Here is a 17,602-nt window from a genome sequence, read left to right on the forward strand (position 1 = left end):
AGTGTGTTTTCATTAACCTTTAAAGATACATCCAACACTTGTGCCAGTAAATTTCTGAATAATGGCATGAACGACTGGTCTTCTGGGCCCGAAATTTTTCTAAGTGGCTGGTCCTCAAAGTGTTGAGATTTGATGAGAGGCAAACGCTCTACAATTTAAGACATTTATCACACCTCACGATTCATATTGTGTAAATGGAAATTTCTGAAGTTACGTTTCTCAAATCACCGTTCGCAATATTTTCCCATGACTTATTACAAATGTAAACAGCACTTGGGTGTGCATTTTGTTTTCTTACTGTAAATAGCACATTTTCTGTGTGCCTGAAGCAGAAGGCTTGAGTAACATTCTTTGTCAGAATATCAGTTCTGACCAGTCAAAATTGCAAAACTAACTGAAAACCAAAACAATGAAAAACTCCCACAATTCTGAAAATACCCAGGTTTTTCTCAAATTTCCTGGTATGTATATATCTTGATTTGGATTTAGCTTATTTGTTACACTTTGAAGAGCCAATTAGAGGCTAGGAACCTGATTTTCATAAAACATTTAATACCAGAAGTTGGAACATGAGCAATTATCAAGACAATTTTCACGAGATCTTTGCAACAGTTGATTCCTCTTTCAGTTTCATTCTTAAGCCAACTACATCCACAACACTGGCAGATACGAAAAGATCTTAATTACACAAACGATATAACTTTAACCCTACAACTTTTGGATCTTAAAACATTACCACTGAATTGTAGTATAAGATCAAGTACAGAACAAAATTTCGTTGTAGCTATAGAAAGAAAACACTTCCCAGCTGATCAAAACAACCCACAGGTTTTGTAAACAAATTAGACATTTCAAGTACTACTTTTGATTTAGTCTTCTTGAAATTTAAGCAATTACCCGCAGGGTAAATTGCTGCCATTTTCTAGTGTTAATTATCAATATGCCAGGCTTCAGAACTCAATTTCTTAACAATGTCAGTGCCTGGTGCAGAAATGAAACTATATCAGAGCTTTAGGCAAATTATGAATAATGTTCCCATCATATATAAATGGAAAAGGAATCAATTCACATTCAACAGCACGTTAGCAGCAAACTATGATTTATTTCTTGCAAATAATCGTTGCATTCTGTGCTCTCAACTTAAGGCATTTGAAAGTTACAGTATTTCACTTAATACAGCACCCTCTAGTTTTCCACTTTATATCCTTACATTAACAAGAAGTTATGTATCTGAAACTCTGTACAGGTGTACTTGAGTGCTGCATTGCTAACATAAAAATGTTGTCTAGTAAATCTTTAATGAAACAGCTAAAATGAGCCCAGTTGCATTCCTGACAGTTTCCAAGGGCAACAAAATTTGATGTTCAGAATTTCATGCATTTACTAACCACATTTAAAATGCTGTCAATATATACATTAAGAAATATAACACCAAGTTTACGGTTTAAAATAGTAAGTACTTAAGTTAGAAACCAATTTCTCCTCATTCCAAAGACTGTACAAGAGAAGACATTGGATAAGGCTTTAACAATGAAGCAAAATCTCTCATGCAATGTACCAGTTAGAGAATTATTTTTTACATGAAACACGAGTAGAAATTATGCCACAAGTGTGTGTGTGTTTCAATGTAGGCCTTACTGGCCGAAAGCTTTATTTGTAACAGTCTTTATGTTGCGCCTATCTGTCACGCAGTGTCTCCGCTATATATATGGAAATAAAGCAAATAGCATGATAAAACCTACCCAAGAAAGATATATCCCACCAATTAAACACGATTCTTCAGGAATTCGGGTTAGCACCTGTCGTATAATCACAATCTTTCATTGAAAACAAAATAGGTCCTTTGATTAGCCTTTATTAAAAGAAATTCACACAATCCATGAAATATCCAACATTTGTACACAACATCACACTCTGGAAAAGTGAAAGAGGCTGCATTTGAAGTATCCTCTTCAGCCTTAGTGTTGTTTTCTTCTAAACGAACAACCTGAAAGAGAAAAAAGTGTATTCAGCAACATAAGATTCACAATTAAAAACAAAATTTGCAGTCAGAACTATACATACCTTCTGTTAACCTCGCCTTTCCTCCTGTGGGTTGACACAGTATTGTCGAACAGCCAGCACAGACTACAACACTCTGCGCATGACTAAATACTGTCGTGATCTTGAAACATCCTGTGGAAAATTATTTGAAGTTAAACTGAGGTAATTTCTTACGTACAGTTTACACGATCAAAATGTGAATGCTAAATATATATTACAACTACTGAATCATCAAATTAGACCAAGCATTTACAGAGAGTATATGCCAGAAAAAAAGGATTTCCCAGGTAAAAATACGCTAAACCCCAGTGAAAGCACATTAATTCCATGTTAAATGACAACATACCTTCTCAAAGAGCTGTAAAACTTACCAGCCAATGGCAGCAGATATTCAGGGCATACCAGGTATAAAAGTATGAAATGCAGATTTACAACAACAGACATATCAATGCAATGTGCCACAAAAATTTTGTTGTGCCATCAACAAGTGTCAGATGCGCACAAATGATAAATTGGGAAAGTGTGTGCATAGCGTTGTGTTCAATATGTCTAAACTTATACCAAACAAAGAGCATTTGCAGGCAGCATTAATTTTTTTCATTACAAAAAACTGCTGCCAAATCATACCAATTACTTTGGAGCTTATGGTGAACAGGCTCTATCACTAGGTGTGTGAACAATGGCTTTGGCATTTCAAAAATGGTGACCCCAATGTAGCACTCAAGGAACATTGAAAACCACAAAAAAAAAGGATGAAGATGTGGAATTGAAATCTTCGTTGAACAAAATAGTTGCAATCACAAAAACAACTCACCGAGCAACTGGCCATTAGTCAGCAAATTGTTTGCAATTGGCTAAGAGAGATGGGAAAGATTCAGAAGACCAGTAGATGGGTACCACAAGAGAGGTTTTTGAAGGACAGGCAAATGCCCAAAATATGAGACGAATGTGTAACAAATGATGGAGCATACGTTGAATAAAGCACTATCATTCTTCTGAATTCAACATATTACTTAGGAAAAAATAATATTTTCTACTTGTATACCCAATAGTGGCAACAAATAGCGTTAACTCACAAATAGAAAAGTCAATGGTTTGAACAAACATATAGAGTAGCTAGCTTCCACATATGATATTGGTTGCCATAACCCCCCCCCCCCCCCACTACAGCGTGTGGTTAGGCAGGATCCTACGTGCAGCAGTTTAATATTTCCAAAAAGCACAATTATAAATTTCACTGCTGTACATTTCGTTGGCTACCTGGCTGAACACAATTCGTTTAACACTTCAACTTTTCCACCGAAAAGGGACTTATGAAATTTCTCAAAAACTCATTGCACTTTTTTGAAGGTCAATTATATATATCATTGTTATTGCACAAGTTGTAATCTATGAAAGAACTAGAATAAATATGAAACCCCAACCTTGAAACAGCCTTTTTAGTGGGCGTTACCATTTAAGGTATATTAAACACATGTGCCAGTAAAATTTTATATAATAGCATAAACAGCTGACCTTTTGGCACTGAAATTCTTCTAAGGGGCAGTGTTAAGTTTTGAAAGAGTAATGCTCAGATTTAAGAAACTCTGAGCACATTCTCACATGTGACATAATTCACCTTGCACAAGAGGAAATTTACTTTGAAAAGAACACTTCAACCCACCATTTACAATTTTTTCCTGCAACCTACTAGAAAGGAAAACCATTGTCACCATCATTGAAATGAGACCCACAAGAAAGATACATCAAAAGCAGTATGTTGTTACAAAGTATTACAAGGTCTTTGACACACACTGCTGTCAAGACATTGTATGCACTGCATTTTTTTGTTTTATTTATGTTTTTATTGCTGCAGTATTATTGTGCAGTAGTGCACTAAAGTAAAATATTTTTGCTACAGTATCAGTTGTTACCAGTCAAAATTACAAACATTTAACTCAAAACTATATAATGAAACTTTCCATCCTTGTTCTTTTGCAACACCAGCAGGAAAAAAAACCATCTATAATACTATAGCTTTCCAAGAAACCAGCACCACCAAAACTAACAAAGTACAAATGTGAGATGTCAGATTTAAAAATATGCTTCAAAACAAATTCTGGAGGCACTCAATGATCCCAATATTGGGTTTTATTTTCTGGTAAAACTCCCAGCAAAGTGATCTTTTATATGACCCAATGAGACTAAGGGATAATTTTCATTTATCTTAATCCTCATTCTGGAAAATCTATGTAACTGACATAAGCACAATTACTAAACTCCGTAATGATTACACTAAATATTATAAACGGATTAGATGACCAGTCTGAAGTGCAAGACTCATGGCAGGTTGTACAACTAAATTAGAGCTTTTGATAATGCCAAGGGGTAGCATTACCACTTAGCCACAATAATTGTGCCACTAAGCAGAGTATCGAAGTTAGCTTTTTCTACTGCATTAACTACTTAAGTTTTACTGAAAAGCTTTATTTTTCAGTGTAACTAGAAAATAATTCAAGGACAACAACCACACTAACTAGTGTATGATGCATCAAACCATTGCACAATGGAACAATATTCACAATGTTGTGCAACATTTATGCAAGCATGAACACACAACATACACTATATAAAATTATCAGCAGTTCAATGCCACAAGACAAAGCAGTGTTAAGCTTATCTGTTAAGAATTTTGGGACTTTAAAAATCTTCATCCATAACAATGCTTAATATGTTTAAACAAGAAGAAACAATCCAATGCGGCAATAAGTGACATATTTCAACTGAGTTTTAAATGTCATTGCCAAAAGTTTGCGTTAACGTTATTTTCCAAATGCTACCTCCAACATATTGCTTTTTCTTCACTTTTCTCATGCCAACAGTTGACATGCAACACTACTTAAATTAGTTGTGTAAAGACTCAAGTTAATCATTTCTTTACAGGTATGTAAAGATCAGTTAACCCTCATTCCACATCAGCTGTTGACACAGCAAATACAGACATTGTCAATTATATAATCCAGTATTATAATTTGATCAAAATAATGGGTCCTTGTTATGTATTAGACCCCCTGATATCTTAATTGTGGAAACAGACTTATCTGAAGTGCATGCAGAGTTCCAGGTGAATTTGGTTGTCAGCTGAAGACAAAAAATTTGAAAGCAGAAAATCTGGTTGTGGAACCAAGTTGGCCAGTAACAAAGACATGTTTTGATCCTGGAAGATCAGCTTAGTCAGTTACACTGTATGGCTGCAGCACCATTAGTTGTGCATTTCAATCGTGGATACGTTCACACATTTCCAGTCATTGTTTCCTTTAGCAAATAATGACAACCTTACTAACTTGTGTGTACACCTTTACAACTGACTACAAATTCCGTCACAAAATAAAAAAAAAGGCCACAAACACAAATCACTAACGTGACTAAGCATTAACTGAAACTGGCAATCCCAGCACACAAAAATTGTGGCAATTATTTCCAGAACAAAAGGTGGGACAAAGCTAGCTCTCCATTTGGTAGTTGCCGTGGTACCTATCTTAAATAGAGGTCACATTACTTTAGAATTACCCAACAGTGAACAGTGATCAATCCACAATATATAAAACTTCTAATCTCTTACCAACTACTTCATAAGTTACAAGAAGAAAAAAATTGACTTTTTTTGGACGAATTCAGATTAGCTTATAACTTTGAATACAGCTCAAAAATCTATGCAACATATGTTAACAGTAAGTAACTAGTAATAAATGATTACCTCAATCTAGCAGCAATCCAATTATGTTCTACACTTAGGACTATTAGTCAACTAGGAACCAAGCTCTTAAATGTTTTAGAAGTAACTTCACGCTACTAACATACAAAACCTTTAGCCACACGTAAAGTTACAATCATCTATTATCTTGATCCCCTACATAATCGCACTTTACGTATACTAACCTGGGCATTTTACATCCATGAAGTAAGAATTAGGATGTTGCACAAGTCTTTTCAATTTGTGTTTCCTCTTCTCCTCCGTTGGTGACGGATGCAGCAAATCCTTGGCAAGCTGAAACAGCAATAATAGCAGTGAAGAATCTTTAACTTCATTTATTGGGCATGTAACACACAAGCATTTGCAACGTAACATATTATTAAGAGTACTAAGTTTTAAAAAACGTACAAATCTCTGTCATCTGAGAAAACTTATCTATCGCTATCAAAAGCTCTAAACACTATCTACAACGCTCGCCCGAGGTGAACTTTCACAATGATGCGCAATATCCCTATCAACTGCACTTTATAGGTCTGTAGCCAGCGCTTTATGCAAATCAAGAATTAAATTTTTTTCCGAAATTAATTTTGATATTCCTTTATTCATACCGTCGTCAAACGCGGATAACACGGTCAACTGTCAAGACATAACAGATACCGCCGAAACAAATTAAGACAGCGCAAACCAAATTTCATAGAGTAATCGCAAGAACTTCTTTCATTCAATTATTGTAACATGAAACGAATATATCACTTTCATAATATCCTTAACGTTTACACACATTCACAATGGAGTCTAGGAATCGCCATGTGGCTGCCACACGTGAGCACAAACACATACACCCCCGATGTACTGAAAATTACGGATTTCCGCAGCTAATACTGACACAATTATTTATTGTTAAACGCACGCACACATTAATACACATATCACCTTAAATATTCACCAACATAAACATATAAACATATACTCACAGGCATGTTGCCTGGCACGCAGATGACCGGAAAAAGGAGTAGACACAGTGCTTCTGTATATATCAAACAAGTGCCAACTATGAGCGCGTTCACAGATAATACAACTTGGTATCACACAAGTTGTGAACTGTGTCTTGTAAATGACAATTCTTATTAATATACAAAAAACAAATATTAAATTCTGAAGTAATTAATACTATAAATATATGTGAGGAATATCCTCTATCAGAAATAGTCATGATATATTGCACATGATCATTAGCAAATTAGTTCAAATGATTTTTTCTATGTATCATTATTTTATATTTTAATCTTTAATATTAATTAATAATAAGGAATGGTTTAGTTCATGGGTACATTGTTTATTATAATTTGTTTTAGAACTAAATGTGTGGTATGTTGGTACCATTGTGGATTGTCATATACCAACGTATACAAATGAGAAGTAACCATTTTAACTTTTCGTCAATGTTTGTCGTTGTTTTTATTGGTGTTTTGAATTCATATTTTTAAATTCGGTGAGTGTTATAATTTGTGAAAAGTAACTGCCGGTTGATCACTTAGATAAAACAGATATGGTTACAAAAAGTCGACACATTTGTGAAACATGATATGAGAAACTTGTGTGTGAAGTATTTGGATTTCCAGAAACTAATTGCATTATGCAGCAATTTGCTTTCATTGTGGTATTAATTTTTTGAAGGGCGCGGTATTTCGGCAGCATTTAATGTAGGGAAATCAGTTTTGACCGTGATAGCGAAACAGTGTTTTTTCTGTGGTAAGTGTCGTGTTAAATGTAAGATGGTGGCAGCATCGAGGATTTCGTCACTAGCTATTTATGGCTTTCTCCAGTTTTATTCGTAACTTGTTTTGGTGAAGCATATTTTCATTTAATTGAATGATGTTTCATGTAAGATAATGAGATTTATACCCAGTTACTATTATTCGACAGCGTTTCGCATTACGATACACTGTGACTGTTGTATTTTTATAGCACGACTTAAATAATACATCGGTTTTACTGTGCACTATGCTTCTGGAATAGTCTTGTCGTTGCACTTTCACCCTAAGAATTGCCGCAGGTTTTTCATTTGTGATCCGGTTTTGGTGCTAGGGGCAATTAAGAAGGGATTGGGCCTTTGAATTTGGCAGATATAATTTGTAGTGTACAGTCGTTTGAATAACAGTGAATTAACTTCAGAATATTTACTTTGTTCCAGGTGACAAGCAACTCGATCATGTCACTCAAGAAGATGGTGTTGCAAAAGAGCACAACTATGTCTTTGAATGAACGGTGAGAGCAATATTTGCACTCTGTATTGTGCGCACACACACACACACACACACACACACACACTCTATTAGGTTTGCATACTAGTCCCTTTAAGTATAATTCAAGCAATGCTTTACTTTATTTAATAAGGATGTAGTAATTATTATCTTTTAAACATTCATAATATTTGCTAAAGAGGAAAAATTGCCTAATGTTTATTACCAAGATCTGTCATAGTGTATGGTGGTTAGGGCTGTGTAATGGCATTCCCCATGCATTTTTCTTAGTTTATATACAATATGTGTGGTTAATATGCACATTAATACTGGCCAGAAATTTGCCTATTCTGACTTTGCATTGCATTTTAAGTATGTGTGTATATTGACTGTGACAGATGCATACTGAAACTAGGAACCACTGAAACAGTTGGAAAGCAGGGATCACATTTTGGGGTCAATAGAGGCATTCAATCCCACCTTTCGACTTTGACCTGTGATGTAAGGGTGTTGTGTTGTGTGATGTCATGACGGCGCGGAGTTTGGTTTGTGAGTGTGGCGTGTTTGTAGATGTCGTCTTGTTGCGGTTGGTGGTGTCCTGTGGTGGTGTATTGGGTTCATTTGGATGTCGGTGCTGGAAGTGTGTGTTTATCGGTCGTGACTGTTATAGAAGAATGGAAATTAGTTTCAGTGAGTTAAGAATTAAGTTTCTGTTGTGTTTGATACTGCGGTGTCGTTTGATATTATTGGTATGCTGTTTGTTGTGCAGTAACTTGTTTAATTCAATTTGTGGCTTCTTTTGTTAGGTGTGGATATGACTTCTAAGTTAAAAGTGCACGTTTGCGGGCTGAAATGGGGGACAACGTGTTGTCTGTCATTAAGTTTCTGCAATTTTTTGGGCTATGCAGGCAGAACGTAGGTGTTGGGGGTTAGTGTGTAGTGCCGGAACATTTTTATGGTAGGTCCATTGTTCACGTTTTATGATGTTCGGTGGGGTTTTTATGTGTTGTTGGGTCAGTGTTATTTACTGCATGTATTGGTGGTTGATGTTTTGGTATTGGCACTAGTGGTTGATGTATGTATCTTAGGGGGAAGTACTCAGTTTCAATTTTTTTCGTATCGTCAGTTGTAATTGAGCTGCGTAGGTCATGGGAATTGAGCAATTGCAAATTGTCGTCGTAGCTATATGTGTTTTGGGGTTGACAGAAGTGTCCGATCCCACGCGTCGGCTTTGACCCGTGACGTAAGGGTGTTGTGGTGTGTGATGTCAGGACGGCGCGGAGTTTGGTTTGTGAGTGTGGCGTGTTTGTAGATGTCGTTGTGTTGTGGGTTTGTTGTGCCCTCTGGTTGTATGTTCAGGGTTTTCGTTGGTGTGGTGTAATGGGCTCAGTTTGCTCTTGCTCATTATCCAGTATTGTTAGAGTGTGTTTGTGGTGGAATTCGTTTCAGTGAGTTAACGGTTTTGTGGTTTTGTGTGAAGGTTAATTTAGTGTTGTTCGTTGTACATAGTATGGTTGTGCGTGTGTGCCACCATAGTTTGTGGTATCGTAACTTTTCTGTGGTAAGTTTTGTTTTGTTTTCAGTGTATGTGTTGTGTGTTGGGGTCTAGGGAAGTGTTTTATTGAAATGTGTGGCTGTGAAGGTTGGTATTGGTATCAGGAGATGTTTTTAAGTCTCATAGGTCAAGGAAGGTTAAAGAAAGGCAAACGTACATTTCTAGCATTTGTAGACTTAGAGAAAGCTTTTGACAATGTTGAATGGAATACTTTCTTTCAAATTCTAAAGGTGGCAGGGGTAAAATACAGGGAGCGAAAGGCTATTTACAATTTGTACAGAAACCAGATGGCAGTTATAAGAGTCGAGGGACATGAAAGGGAAGCAGTGGTTGGGAAGGGAGTGAGACAGGGCTGCAGTCTCTCTCCGATGTTATTCAATCTGTATATTCAGCAAGCAGTAAAGGAAACAAAAGAAAAATTTGGAGTAGGTATTAAAATCCATGGAGAAGAACTAAAAACTTTGAGGTTCGCCGATGACATTGTAATTCTGTCAGAGACAGCAAAGGACTTGGAAGAGCAGTTGAATGGAATGGATAGCATCTTGAAAGGAGGATATAAGATGAGCATCAACAAAAGCAAAACGAGGATAATCGAATGTAGTCGAATAAAGTCGGGTGATGCTGAGGGAATTAGATTAGGAAATGAGACACTTCAAGTAGTAAAGGATTTTTGCTATTTGGGGAGCAAAATAACTGACGATGGTCGAAGTAGAGAGGATATAAAATGTAGACTGGTAATGGCAAGGAAAGCGTTTCTGAAGAAGAGAAATTTGTTAACATCAAGTACAGATTTAAGTGTCAGGAAGTCGTTTCTGAAAGTATTTGTATGGAGTGTAGCCGTGTATGGAAGTGAAACATGGATGATAAATAGTTTGGACAAGAAGAGAATAGAAGCTTTTGAAATGTGGTGCTACAGAAGAATGCTGAAGATTAGATGGATGGATCACATAACTAATGAGAAGGTATTGAATAGAATTGGGGGGAAGAGGAGTTTGTGGCACAACTTGACTAGAAGAAGGGATCAGTTGGTAGGACATTTTCTGAGGCATCAAGGGATCACCAATTTAGTATTGGAGGGCAGCGTGGAGGGTAAAAATCGTAGAGGGAGACCAAGAGATGAATACACTAAGCAGATTCAAAAGGATGTAGGTTGCAGTAGGTACTGGGCGATGAAGAGTAGCATGGAGAGCTGCATCAAACCAGTCTCAGGACTGAAGACCGCAACAACAACAACAGGTCTATGTAAGTTTTCGATCCCAATGTGTGGCGGTGTAGGTTGGTATCGGAAGATGTTTTTGAGCTTTATAGGCGAAGGGAATTGTTCGATCCCAATTTATGGTACCGGGAGCTGCTGTAGAGCTATATAGGTCAAGGGAAGTGTTTGTTTCCAGATGATATTGTGTTTAGTGGTATTTGTGCAGTTTTGTGATGTCAGTTTTTTTCGTCGTTTTTTGTGGGGGTGGGTGTCTAAATTTGTTTATATTTAGTTTGTCCCCACCCAAAAACCTCCCATTTCCCGCACTTGTCCTGTTAGTGCCATTATTCTTTTTGTGGAGTGTGTGTGTGTGTGTGTGTGTGTGTGTGTGTGTGTGTGTGTGTGTGTTTTGATGTATTTTTGTCCTCTTAATGTGTACGTAACGACTTTATATGCGCCATATCAGTTTATGGTCGTTTCCGATATATTTGTGACGGGTGGGGTCAGACGCTTCCATATTTCCGTGTTTTGATAGCGTGAGCTGTTGTTAATCTGTATAGGTCAAGGGAAGTGTCCGATTCCAATTTTTGTTGTTTTAGGTGTTGCTTTTGTGGTATCTATAGTTGTGGTGTGATTATAACTCTTTTTTTGAAGTAGTGAAAGAACTGGAAGCGAGGTGTAGCAAAGCTAATGCAGTGAGCGCTCAGCTATGATCTACTCTCTTCTGCAAGAAGGAAGTCAGTACCAAGACTAAGTTATCTGTGCACCGTTCAATCTTTCAACCAACTTTGTTGTATGGGAGCAAAAGCTGGGGGGATTCAGGTTACATTATCAACAAGGTTGAGGTTAAGGATATGAAAGTAGCTAGGATGATTGCAGGTACTAGCAGATGGGAACAATGGCAGGAGGGTGTCCACAATGAGGAAATCAAAGAAAAACTGGGAATGAACTCTATAGATGTAGCAGTCAGGATGAACAGGCTTAGATGGTAGGGTCATGTTGCACGCATGGGAGAAGCAAGGTTACCCAAAAGACTCATGGGTTGAGCAGTAGAGGGTAGGAGGAGTCGGGGCAGACCAAGGAGAAGGTACTTGGATTTGGTTAAGAATGATTTTGAAGTAATAGGTTTAACATCAGAAGCGGCACCAATGTTAGCACTGAATAGGGGATCATGGAGGAATTTCATAAGGGGGCTATGCACCAGACTGAACGCTGAAAGGCATAATCAGTCTTAGATGATGATGATGATGATGATGGTGAGTAGTAGTTGGTTTTTAATTTGTGATATTGGCAATTGCGGTTGAGCTATGTAGTTGAAGGGAAGTGACAAATTCCTATCGATATTGTAAGTGTAGCGGAACTTGGGAATGTTGTGGTGTTTTTATGTCGTTGTCTCGTGTGGTTTGGCATTGTGGTGTGTGTGTGTGTATTTGTTTGTATTTAGTTTGGCCCCACCAAAAAACCTCCAGTTTCCCATGCTGGTCCTGTTTGTTTGGTTATATTTTTGGAGAGAGATGTGTGTGTTGGTTTTATATGTATTTTCGTGTTTGTTGTTGTTTATGTAATGCCATCATAGGCTCTATATTGGAGACATTGAGAATGGTCGTTACCGCCATATTGGTGATGTCGTGGGTCAAAGCAGACGGCTGGAATCGGAAGCTTCTGTACTCCAACCTTTTTTTTTAAATGGTGTGTATTACATTTGTTGCAACTATTGCAAACAGATGAACATAGACTGGCAAGAACGAAGATTCTGATACTACCTTTTGTCTTTGATCCATGATGTCATTGGGGTGGCAGACACCCTTCAGTTATATACAACATTCTGACCATGACTTCAGTTGTTACACATAGAAACATACACAAATGGTATAAAAGGTATATAATTTCAGAAATAACATGACAGCTGCGGGAATCGAGGGGAGTTGGGTGGGGAGAGACTACATATACAAACATCGTAATAATGAATACATACCAGAACAAATACTAACACAAAATTCAAGCATACAAAATCCTCAGTAGTCAAAAAACATGTTTTAGAAATTTTACATCATCTATACAGCTCAAACGAAGTCTGTGACATCGTGAACCCATACATAGCTCCAAAACTCGGTACCTTAAATTTTATTCAACTTACATGGCTCAGTCATGAGCAACATACTACTGTGCCACAAAACCACACACACAGTTCAACAAATCTAGTATCTAGAATGTCACTTCACCTAAATAGCTAGTGGAGTCCACAGTACTACAAAATCACAATTCTCCCATTTACTGACATTGAAAACCGAAAAGCACGGTACATACCAATCCTAATCCAAATTATTTACCAACAACTAACACCGCAACCCAAAAATTCATTAAAGAAATTGATTTAGCATCTTTGCAGAGATGTTGGACTATTCGGCGGCACAGTTCGGTGTGGGATGTTTGCGTTTACACTGTGAGCGATTCACTCGATTTCTTGGGTGCAGTTTGTGGGAATAATGCTGGAAGAGATTTTCGTGGCCTGTTGGCGAGTTATTTTGATGTTGGCAGCTGTGGTATGTTGTTTGTGACTGAAGATTTGATTTATTTATTTATTTATTTTTTTAAAGTTATGGCTATAACAACAAAGCTCACGAGTAAGTCCATTCGTGCAACATTTAGGGATGACATGTTAACCAGGACTAAATGTGTAAAGTTGTTTTGTATAATTGTCAAGTATGTTTGTGGACAAGGTATGAGATTGATCAAAGTTGCTGCATATCAGACTAGCGACCAATATTCAACTGGTTTTTCTCAAATTAAATACTATTTTCGTTTTAAAAAACACGTAAATTTTATTAGTACAATGTCCATTGAACTGTTCACTCATGGGTGTATACTCTTTTTCCTGTGTAATCCTCAGAAAGTTAGACGCACTTCTTGAATTCGGAAAGAAGGCTATCATTCTTTTGGGGGAGGGGGGGGGTTCAAAAATTTCTGACTACTGTTCACACGATTTTCCTTGTGAAATTCTGTCAACATTTTAGTCACTCAATAAGCGCGCACCTTCGTTTACTTCAGTTTTTTTTGTTAAAATGGTTTGGATTATTAATCTGCTGATTTCTTAAAACAAAAGTGCCGGGTCTTTAACTGCCAAGATGGTGGTCTTCACGATGTTTAGTCTTAGTTTTCTAAAAAAAAAAAGTAATTAATTGAAGACCTTCCGTGTCTTGCGCACTGGTTCTACCACTTGAGAACTCGGCACACCACTTCCTAACGTTATGCTGTATTTCAACTGAGTGGTCCTTTTAAGAAAGAAAATAACTATGCACACTTCATCTCTGGTAGTGGATTGTTCATCTCTAACAGTGGACACACCCGAACTGAATAAACTACTGAGCCAAAGACTGCAGGTTGAGGAAGGGAATCCTACTCTGCGACCTTCTTTTGCTAACTAGTAAAAAATTTCATCCATACTGCTGCAAATGACAAACGGTCTTTAATTCTTGGACAATCCTCAAAAGTGGTGTTGCCAGTGGGACAACGTAGAACGTTCTGACTAGAAGGGTTCCTCGTCTGAGAAGTCTGGTTGGCTAACTGAGAGATTGTGTTTATGACATTTTTACTATTGCTACTGTTTTGTATTGGCTGACTTTGGTTGGTATGTACACTTCATGGTTTTATTTTTTATTGTAGTCTGTAAGTGTTTTAGTTACATAATGTGTCTAAGCAGGTGCTTTGTACTACAAACTTAGGTTGACCCATATGGGTTTCTGGATATGTTATAGATCAATCTGATACCACAACCAAGACTTAAAGAGAAAGGGGTGGGACACACCGTTACATTCGAATACAAGCCTTGCTTTGTGTGTCACATTTGTTTTTGTTGCTGATTAAATTTTTGGACATGTTTTGTCTTGGCTTACACTGGGACATGTCAAATGTACTGACTTACGGTATACAACAGATTCTATCAGTGAGTTTTGTGTCAAGTTTGATGTGACCCATAGGAGGGTTGTATAGGGTTGTCCGTGTTACCTACTTAAGTAGATGACTTATGTTGAAATAAATATTGATTAATTCACATGAAAATTGAAATTTTGATTACAGTGACATACTGATCAGTAACATAGCATCTTGTGATTAGCATGGTGCTAGTTAGGGATATTCTAGTCACTTTTGAAGGGACATGAATTTGGAGGTACACTCTACCTTCAGTGGATGACTCGTGTAGTAAGAAACTTACAGGATGAACTTAGCCTCTTTTATCCTCTTTCAGTTAATACTAATTGCATGATAGTAGTGGTAAATTAAGTATCATGGACCATTTGGCACTGAATGGACATTGGCATTATATTACAGTAACAGAACCACAATAAAATTGATTATGTAATGATATGTAAAGTACAATACAGTTGTTGCTTTAAGTGTTGTAAAATGGTATCATTAGAAGAGAGAATTAAACAAATCAATCTGAAGATAATAGGAAAGTTCTTATAGAATATAAATATTTTTGGATTACAGGAGACCAGTCTGAAAAGTAAGAAGCAGAAAAATTGTGTTGTTGATAGGCACACACAACAGAAAGAACACATGCTAACTTTCTGAATTATTCTTTGATGAGATATGAAAAACTTCCTAGAGTGTGTGCGTGTGCGCGTCCATATCATGTTGACAACTCAATGCTTCTGCTTTTTGGTGAGTGGTCTCCTTTAATCCAAAGGCAGTTACAAATCAATGTAAAGGATACCCTTAGGTTTCACTAGCTTTAAATTGCTTCACAGTAAGGGACTGAAGGGTAAGTACACTAAGTACAGTTTCCCTACATGGGGAAACTGTAGCTTACTAGATAAAGTGACCTGATTAGACTGTCCTCATTCAGAATGTTATGGTCACACTCACACCATCATTTCAAGTAATGGTTGAACAATTACAGTAGTTGCCATATGCAGTGCATGACATACCATGAATGTCAATGCTCATTGTTGATGAGGTCCTTTAATTCTTGCAATGTTGTCTAAAGCACTCTCTCTACCATTTTTGTGTGCTACAGTGTTTTCAAGATTTCACAGCAATTGCTGGTCTATTGGGTTTGTGGTCTGCAAGTGCCTGACACTGTTTTAATTGCTCATTCTATTTACTTTCTGTAGAACCTTGCAGATGCTAAGTCATTGCAATAAAATGCAGCATTGATGTCAATATTCATAGCTGCTTTGACCCGATGCAGTTTGTGTCAGCTGTGTCAAGATTTTGTTTGACAATGATCTGCATTACATTCGATCTATCACAGTTTGTCTCAAATTGCACTGGGAATATTTCATCAAATATGGCTTTGTCTGTAATATGCTACTGTTTGCATCAGTCAGTGACATGTTTTGAAATATTTACTGCCATTCAATAGCAATAGATAAGTCGGGTTTGACTGTATCACAACTTTGTTTTGCAAGTTGAAAGCAAGGTAGGAATATGTTGTTTACTTGCTGTATATCTCAATGATCATTGTACTGTGATCTGCAAGCATTGATTCGACCATTCTAGTCTTGTAGTTAAACTACTTAAATTTATGGTTGTGTTGCTTTGCTATAATGGTCCATAGCTGCTTAGTAGTTTCATGAAGGCTCTTTGCCACTATTCTCGCCAAGATACGTGTTGTAATCACTACATATAGCAATTATTTGCTTTCAGACACATTTTGTTAGGGTGTTTCATCATGTGTGCCCACTGGCTGATAGTGGCATGCGTGTGTGCCCAGCCAAGCAGTGACATGCAAATGGCTCGCATGCGGACAGTCGGGCAGCCGCTGCAAATGAGTTGCATATGAATAGTTAACACCATGCATATCACAAAACCGGGTAGTAAGAAGACCATGAGCAAGAAGATACACTGTAGTGAGATGTGTTCAACAGAAATATTCAGTTCAACTGAAAAATACTGATATTTTATTGGGTTTCTGAAACAGGAATCTTTTTGTCATTACAAGAGTCAAAATATTGATAGTGAGGCTCCTTGCTGCTGCAGTACGCAGAACGATCTTCGGTGCTGGGTCATGGAGCTGGGATCTTTCTGCAGTTTTTAACAACAATTTTTTGAGCTAAACATTTATGTAATTTTATGTGCTTCCTGTGAAGTTTCAGAAACTCTTTTGCATGAATGTCATGATACTGTCTTAACAAATTCGTTATGTTGTAAGTACTGTCATTGAGCAGAATGCAGTTTTGCAAATGAGTCAGTTCTAATTGCATTTCTGAAGGCACAGTATGTGGTGCAGTGGAAAATGATGTGCTAAACGAAATGTTATTTTTTTTCTTTTCCTTTTTTCCTTTTTTTCTTTTAAGGCTGTGCAGGTCCTTAAACCTTGTGTCAAATGACTTCAGAGTTAAACAGTATTTTGTTGATAAGCTGCGAAACAAGAGGGGTGAAGGTAATCATAGCGATGAAAAGCTTTTGAAAGGTTTCCTGTAGCAAATCGCCGTTCAAATGGACTGAGTTTGACTAACAAATACTTTGGTTTTCTCATACATGTTAAGAGTAAACAAGATACTTTCCTTGAAGTGACAGACTTGAGTGTGCTGTAATATCAAGGAGAAAAGTCAGTTCCCTGTTCATTTGTTGTCACTAAGTGCTGTCTGCATTGCTAGTGCACAGAATTACTGCATTTATCGAACTTTGTCTGTTAAGTGAACAAAATAGTACATTGAGTACTGTATATTCAGTTTCAGTTGCTAGGGTAGTGAGCAAAGACGTGTATCCAACATAAGTAAATAAAGAGGATTTGCTATTGTAATGTAATGTGTGAGAAATTAAAGACTCAGAGATGTCACTGGATACTTGGTGTTTTGATTTCACAATTGCAGTGGCAGCTTTGT

The 17,602-nt window shown here is 37.1% G+C and overlaps 2 protein-coding genes across 4 annotated transcripts in view; one reads left to right on the forward strand and one right to left on the reverse strand.

Moving 5' to 3' along the window:
* Window positions 1–1,839: 1,839 nt before the first annotated feature.
* Window positions 1,840–6,856, reverse strand: LOC126364885 (40S ribosomal protein S27). The gene is made up of 4 exons (XM_050008094.1): window positions 6,751–6,856; window positions 5,962–6,070; window positions 2,065–2,175; window positions 1,840–1,987 (listed from the first exon to the last, which is right to left on the reverse strand). The coding sequence occupies exons 1-4, from the start codon at window positions 6,754–6,756 to the stop codon at window positions 1,959–1,961; spliced, it is 255 nt and encodes an 84-aa protein (XP_049864051.1). The 5' UTR covers window positions 6,757–6,856; the 3' UTR covers window positions 1,840–1,958.
* Window positions 6,857–7,173: 317 nt separating this feature from the next.
* LOC126364849 (chromatin target of PRMT1 protein-like) overlaps window positions 7,174–17,602 on the forward strand; it is a 43,376-nt gene continuing 32,947 nt past the window's right edge. Inside the window, exons 1-2 of one of the 3 annotated variants that reach the window (XM_050008092.1) lie at window positions 7,174–7,268; window positions 7,971–8,044. In XM_050008092.1, coding sequence (XP_049864049.1) covers window positions 7,989–8,044 — 56 coding nt within the window. In that variant the 5' untranslated portion in view covers window positions 7,174–7,268; window positions 7,971–7,988. Of the gene's footprint in view, window positions 7,269–7,503; window positions 7,661–7,970; window positions 8,045–17,602 lie in introns of those variants that run through there. The other 2 variants (XM_050008093.1, XM_050008091.1) reach the window with 2 other exon arrangements.

Source organism: Schistocerca gregaria, chromosome 1, assembly GCF_023897955.1.
Source record: "Schistocerca gregaria isolate iqSchGreg1 chromosome 1, iqSchGreg1.2, whole genome shotgun sequence".
NCBI lineage: Eukaryota > Metazoa > Arthropoda > Insecta > Orthoptera > Acrididae > Schistocerca > Schistocerca gregaria.